The following is a 7,208-nucleotide window of genomic DNA, read 5'->3' as shown; positions in this document are numbered from 1 at the left end:
ACTTTTCCTATTCTTTCTTCCTATTCTTCCTAGTCTGCTCACATAACACACATCAAATTCAGACACAAACTAGGTTTGGCATAGCAAAGAGGTCATAAATCCTAACATACATGTCAGGAGAGTAAAAATGTGCATGTCTTATAAACACAAAATAGATGAATTCTTACATTAAAACATTCTTGGAAAGGACAAAGTCTTAACAGGAGCTAATGTTGTGTCTTTTCTCTCCTTTGTCTCATATAGAGTGGAAAACATTACCAGCCACTCAGCAGGGATGGAATTCTTCCTCGTGGCATTCTCAGACACCAGAGAGCTGCAGGTTTTACATGGCTTTCTGTTTTTGTTTATGTACCTGGTGACTCTTATGGGGAATCTTCTCATTATTGTCCTGATCACCATGGATCAGTGTCTTCACACCCCCATGTACTTCTTCCTGAAGAACTTATCACTTTTTGATGCCTGCCTCATTTCCATCACACTTCCAAAATTTATCCTGAACTCTTTATCCCACAGAAACACCATTTCGTTCTCAGGATGCATATTACAGGTGTTGCTGGTGATCCACTTTGCAGTATCTGAGCTTTTCCTTCTAACTGCCATGTCCTATGACTGCTACGTGGCCATCTGTGACCCACTGCACTATGATGTCATCATAAACAGGAGAGTCTGTGTGAGGATGACAGCTGCATCCTGGTTTATTGGGAGTGTCTTTGGAGTCTTATACTCAGCTGGCACTTTCTCTTTATCTTTCTGTGGCTCCAGAAAAGTTCCTCAGTTTTTCTGTGATGTCCCCTCCCTACTGAAGTTCTCATGCTCAGAGTCTCATGTCACCATTGATATTACTGAGGCAACTGGGATTATGTATGCACTTTTCTGTTTGGTATCCATTGGATTTTCATATATTTACATATTCAATACAGTGTTGAGAATGCCATCATTACAAGGATGGTCAAAAGCCTTTACTACTTGTATGCCCCATCTCATAGTTGTAACAACATTTATTGTGACAGGCACCATTGCCTATCTGAAGCCAGTCCCTGATTCCCCACATCTTGTGGATTTTTTGGTGTCTGTATTTTATTCTGTGTTGCCTCCATCATTGAACCCCATAATATGCAGCCTAAGGAACAAGGAAATCAAGGCAGCTGTGATGAGGTTTCTATGGAAACTAAGTCATTATACATTCTATGAGGAAGAACAATAGAACTAGAACTTATAAAGCTAAATTCCATGGTGTAAAAAATATATATCTTACAATCTAGGGTGAACATCAATATTCTATATACTAATGTATTCACTTTATTTAAAAGTGCTAAGATAAAGTTGACATATTCATGCTTATTAATAAGTATTCATTATCTTAAAACCTCGAAGAATAGCATATTTAATTACCTAGTATATGTGCATGTAAATTGTTTCAGAAATACCATGAGAGTTCTTCAGATGGATAACTGAACATGTCCATGTACTACTTTTTTTTTTAATCTGGAATATATTACTTTACATGGCATAAAGGAATTCAGTAGATGTAATTCAAATAAGGAGCATGAATGAGGTGAGGTGATAATCCTAGACTATCCAAGGGGTCCTAATCTAATCATGAAAAGTGGAGTATTTCCAGGCTTTAATATAGGGAGATGTATCTATGGAAGTGTGATCTTCCATTGTTGGCTTTGTAGGTGGAAGGTGGTCAGGGACCAATATATAGACAGAGGTAACCTTTGGAGATGGGAAAATGCAGGAACAGATTGTTCACTGGAGACCCAAGAAAAGAATGTAGCCATACCAGCTACATTCTCATTTTAGCCCAGTGTGGTTGGTGTTGTATTTTCAAATTACAGCGCTTTAAAACAAAACATGCTATTAAACCACAGTATTTGTGAAAATTTGCTACAGAAACAACAGAAATTTAACAAAAGCATTAAATACTTGTCTTCTTAAATATTTCTTAAATGAGAATTTCTTTAGAATAGAAATGAAGACTCTAAAACTGAAAGTCTTAAAGGTAAAAAAAAATAACGAAAAGATAAAAACATACATCAAAATGTTTATAATTTTGCAAAATAATTTAGAATATATTACTCTTTATCCACTAGATTTTATTGACTACCATTTTTATTTTATGTGGAATACTTCTATCCATTATAAATAAATAAATAAATAAATAAATAAATAAATAAAGTTAGATTTTTAAGATTTTATTTATTTATTTATTTGACAGAGAGAAAGACAGCCAGCGAGAGAGGGAACATAGGCAGGGGGAGTGGGAGAGGAAGAAGCAGGCTCCCCGCAGAGGAGCCTGATGTGGGGCTAGATCCCAGGACCCTGGGATCACGCCCTGAGCCAAAGTCAAATGCTTAACGACTGAGCCACCCAGGCGCCCCAAATTAGATATTTTTAATATTTAGTTTTAATATTATGAGATTGGATTAATATCTTATTAAAATTAGATTTATTTTTATTACTTTTTAAATTACTTTACATTTAATTACTTGTGTTTCTTCCACTATTAAAGTGTTTTATTCCTATGTGGTATTTGTTGTGGAGACTCAATATATAAAGATTATCTACTGTCAACTGTAGAGCTACCTGTAAAGGGAGGGCTGAAGCCCAGTGTGTTGGGAAAACTGGCAGGATATGGGGGGATTCACTGCACCATGGGTGCCAAGGACAAGGTGGTCTCCCAGCACTTCAAGATGATCAACAAAAACTGGAAAGACAGCAAGAATGTGGCACAGGTGGTGAAGTTGCTGGTTTTGGGTGCTGAGGAATCAGGGAAGAATACCACGGTCAAGCAGATGAAGATCATCCATTACAACAGCTACTCACAAAAGTAAAATTGGCAGTACCATCCAGTCCTCTACAGCAACACCATCAAGTCCATCATGGCCATTGTCAAAGCTGTGGGCAATCTGCAGATTAACTTTGCCAACCCCTCCTGCATAGATGAGGCTAGGGGCCAACAAGTATGAGGAGGCAGGCAGCTACATCCAGACTAAGTCTGAGGACCTAAGCAAGTGCAAGAATACCAAGGTGACCTGTACAGACCTCACCTGCACCACCAACACCAAGAACATGCAGTTGGTGTTTGATGCTTTTACCATCTTCATTATCAGAACAATCTAAAGGACTGCAGCCTCTTCTGAGGGGCAGTGGGGCCTCGCAGGATGCAACACCACCAACTCTGCTTCCCCCCAGGCCATTAAGAAGATGGGGGCAAGAGGACCACACTCCCCAACTGTCCCCCGCAACCCGCATTGGCTGCTTTCCCCCTTTCTCTGTTCCCTCCCTCAGCTCCAGAGACTCAGGAGAGATGCTGCCATGCACCTCCCTATTTTGAAGCCAGCCCTTGGTCCAGGTACTGTTGCTGGGAATGCTCGTGGTACCCCCTTCTTGTGTATCTGTTCTGGTTTTAACCATTGTCTTGTTCTGTGATAGGTTTGGGGAACACATGCTGAGGGACACTCACTTCTCCACCTTGGGACCCCTGGGTTTGTTAAACACCAGCCCCTAACTCAGTCCAAAACCAAATGTTTAGAGAGAACCTCCTGCCCTTCCCATCCCTCCCATGGCTCCAAGGCTCCAAAGAAGAAAGCAAAAGAGCATGAAAGGACATTATTACAGGAGACTACCTGCTCATTTTTGTAGCTTTAAAAAAACGGAAAAAAATGAAAGTAAAGGGGAAAACAAAGACAAAACTGCAAACCTAGAAAACGTTTTTTTAATAAAGAGAAACTATGTAAAAGTGTCAGATCCTGGACAGCACCCACCGAGCATCCTTCTCCATATATTGAGTGTGCCTGAGGGTTTACACCCATCCCTGTGCTAAATGACCCCTGTGCTGGCAGTGTCCCTGCCCTGCATGCCACAGAATTGGCTTCCAAGCACAGTGCCAGACACCTGCTAACATCCCTGAGGGTTCCGCCTCTAGTGTCCCTGATTCTTGGCTCCATTAACCTAGATGTAGCTCCTTAGCTCTAATGTAGGAACCACCTCTGCCTGCTGAGGGCCATGCTGCTCGTGTGTCTGTCCCAGTTCCAGACCTTCAGCATTGAATATTTCTTGGTTTTCTTCTCTTTCCTTTCCATGTTCATTTGTTCCATTTCTTAAATTCCAAATAAGAGTGGAATCATAAGGTATTTGTCTTTCTCTAACTGACTTATTTCACTTAGCTCCACCCATGTCCTTGCATATGGCAAGATTTAATTCCTTTTTAGGGTGAGTAATATTCCACTACACCACCTCTTCTTTATCCATTCATCTGTAGATGGACATTTGGGCTCTTTCTATAATTTGGCTATCATTGATAATGCTGCTATAAACATCAGGATGTATGTATCGCTTCAAATTAGGTAATTTTGGGAAATACCTAAGAGTGTAATTGCTGGATAATATGGTAGTTCTATTTTTAACTTGTTGAGGATCCTCCATACTGTTCTCCAGAGTGACTGCACCAGTTTGCATTCCTACCAACAGTGCAAGAGGGTTATCTTTTCTCCACATTCTTGTCAACATTTGTTTTTTCCTGACTTGTTAATTTTATCCATTCTGACTGGTGTGAGGTGGTATCTCACTGCAGTTTTGATTTGTATTTCCCCGACACTGATGATGTTGAGGACATTTTCATGTGTCTGTTGGCCATCTGAATGTCTTCTTTGGAAAAATATCTATTCATGTCTTCTGTGGGGCTGCTTTTTAATTATTTTTTTTCCACTTGGGTTTGGAGAGAAGGAGCAGGGTTAAACTTTTGTTAGGGTCATTGTGACATGCTCAGTTGCCAATATTCTCATCACAGAAACATTATTTTCCACTTCTGAAATCATGCTTCATTGATATATACTTAAGTGGAGACATTTTGAAATTTATTATTTTAATTATATGACATTACTTCTCACACATTGTAAATGATATTTGACATCTACCTCTACATTTGACATTTTGATTCCATGGTTAGGCTCAAAATGATGTATCCATTCATCAGTTGATGCACATGTGGGTTCTTTTCATAATTTGGCTATTGTTGGTAATGCTGATATAAACATCAGAGTACATGTACCCTTCAAATTATTATTTTTGTATTCTTTAGGTAATACTTAATTGTATAGTTGCTGGATTATTAAGTAGTTCAATTTTTAAATTTCTGAGGAAACTCCATGCTATCTTTCAGAGTGGCCACAGAATTTTGCATTCCCACCAACAGTGCAAGAGGATTCCCACCTTTCCATATCCTTGACAACACTTGCTGCATCTTGTGTTGTTGATTTTAGTTATTTTGACAGGTATGACTTAATGTTATTGTAGTTGGGATTTGTATTTTCCTCACGATGAGTAGTGCTGAACATTTTTTCATGTGTCAATTGGCCATCTTTATGTCTTCTTTGTAAAAATGTGTAAACCTGGCTTCTGCCCATTTTTAATTAGATTATTCACTTTTTACGTGTTAAACTACTAAGCTCTTTTTTTAAAATTAAAATGTCTTTTTTTCTTTTTTAAAAATATTCTTATTATATTATGTTAATAACCATACAGTACATCCCTGGTGTTTGATGTAAAGTTCGATGATTCATTAGCTGTGTATAACACCCACTGCACCATGCAATACATGCCCTCCTTACTACCCATCACCAGCCTATCCCATTCCCCCACCCCCTTCCCCCACTGAAGTGCTCAGTTTGTTTCTCAGAGTCCATAGTCTCTCATGCTTCATTCCCCCTTCTGATTACCCCCCCTTCTTTATCCCTTTCTTCTCCTACCAATCTTACTAGTTCTTATGTTCCATAGATGAGAGAAACCATATGATAATTGTCTTTCTCTGCTTGACTTATTTCACTTAGCATTATCTCCTCCAGTGCCGTCCATGTTGCAGCAAATGTTGAGAAATCGTTCTTTTTGATAGCTGAATAATATTCCATTGTATATATGGACCACAACTTCTTAATCGAGTCATCTGTTGAAGGGCTTCTCAGCTCCTTCCAAGATTTAGCTATTGTGGACAGAGCTTCTATGAACATTGGGGTGCATATGGCCCTTCTCTTCACTACGTCTGTATCTTTGGGGTGAATACACAGTAGTGCAATTGCTGGATCATAAAGTAGCTCAATTTTTAACACTTTAAGGGACCTCCACACTGTTTTCCAGAGTGGCTGTACCAACTTGCATTCCCACCAACAATGTAGGAGGGATCCCCTTTCTCCACACCTCTCCAACAATTGTTGTTTCTTGCCTTGTCAATTTTTGCCATTTTAACTGGCATAAGGTGGTATCTTTGTGTGGTTTTGATTTGATTTCCCTGATGGCTGATGATTTTGAACATTTTTTCATATGTCTGTTAGCCATTTGTATGTCTTCATTGGAAAAGTGTCTGTTCATATCTTCTGCCCGTTTTTTGATTTGTTTATTTGCTTCTCGTGTATTGAGTTTGAGAAGTTCTTTGTAGATCTTGGATACCAGTCCTTTATCTGTAGCACCATTTGCAAATATCTTCTCCCATTCCGTGGGCTGCCTCTTAGTTTTTTTTTTTTTTTTTTGACTGTTTCCTTGGCTGTGCAGAAGCTTTTTATCTTGATGAAGTCCCACAAGTCCATTTTATCGTTTGTTCCTCTTGCCTTTGGAGATATGTCATGAAAAAGGTTGCTGCCAATTTCCCTAATGAATATGGACACCAAAATTCTCAACAAGATCCTGGCTAATAGAATCCAACAGTACATTAAAAGGATTATCTATCGTGACCAGGTGGGATTCATCTCTGGGATGCAAGGTGGTTCAACATTCACAAATCAGTCAGTGTGATACATCATAGCAACAAGAAAAGAGTCAAAATCCATATGATCCTCTCAATAGATGCAGAAAAAGCATTTGACAAAATACAGCATCCTTTCCTGATTAAAACCCTTCAGAGTGTAGGGATAGAGGGTACATTCCTCAATCTCATAAAAACCATCTATGAAAAACCTTCAGCAAATATCATTCTCAATGGGGAAAAGCTGGAAGCCTTTCCCTTAAGATCAGGAACACGACGAGGATGCCCACTCTCTCCACTATTATTCAACATAGTACTAGAAGTCCTTGCAACAGCAATCAGACAACAAAAAGGGATAAAAGGTATCCAAATTGGCAAAGAAGAAGTCAAACTGTCTCTCTTCGCAGATGACATGATACTCTATATGGAAAACCCAAATGAATCCACCCCCAAACTACTAGAAGTTATA

At 39.0% G+C, this 7,208-nt stretch overlaps 1 protein-coding gene across 1 annotated transcript; it reads left to right on the top strand.

Moving 5' to 3' along the window:
• Nucleotides 1-274: 274 nt before the first annotated feature.
• LOC113250081 (olfactory receptor 14A2-like) lies at nt 275-1,204 on the top strand. Its single transcript, XM_026491472.2, has one exon. The coding sequence runs from the start codon at nt 275-277 to the stop codon at nt 1,202-1,204; it is 930 nt and encodes a 309-aa protein (XP_026347257.2).
• Nucleotides 1,205-7,208: the final 6,004 nt, after the last annotated feature.

The sequence above is a fragment of the Ursus arctos genome, unplaced genomic scaffold, assembly GCF_023065955.2.
Source record: "Ursus arctos isolate Adak ecotype North America unplaced genomic scaffold, UrsArc2.0 scaffold_5, whole genome shotgun sequence".
NCBI lineage: Eukaryota > Metazoa > Chordata > Mammalia > Carnivora > Ursidae > Ursus > Ursus arctos.
Note: the sequence above shows the minus strand (reverse complement) of the source record. Positions and strands in the feature narration are given on the sequence as shown.

Bases quoted from the DNA above. Each gene is read 5' to 3' on its own strand.
- LOC113250081 (XM_026491472.2), top strand. From the start codon at position 275: ATGGAATTCTTCCTCGTGGCATTCTCAGACACCAGAGAGCTGCAGGTT.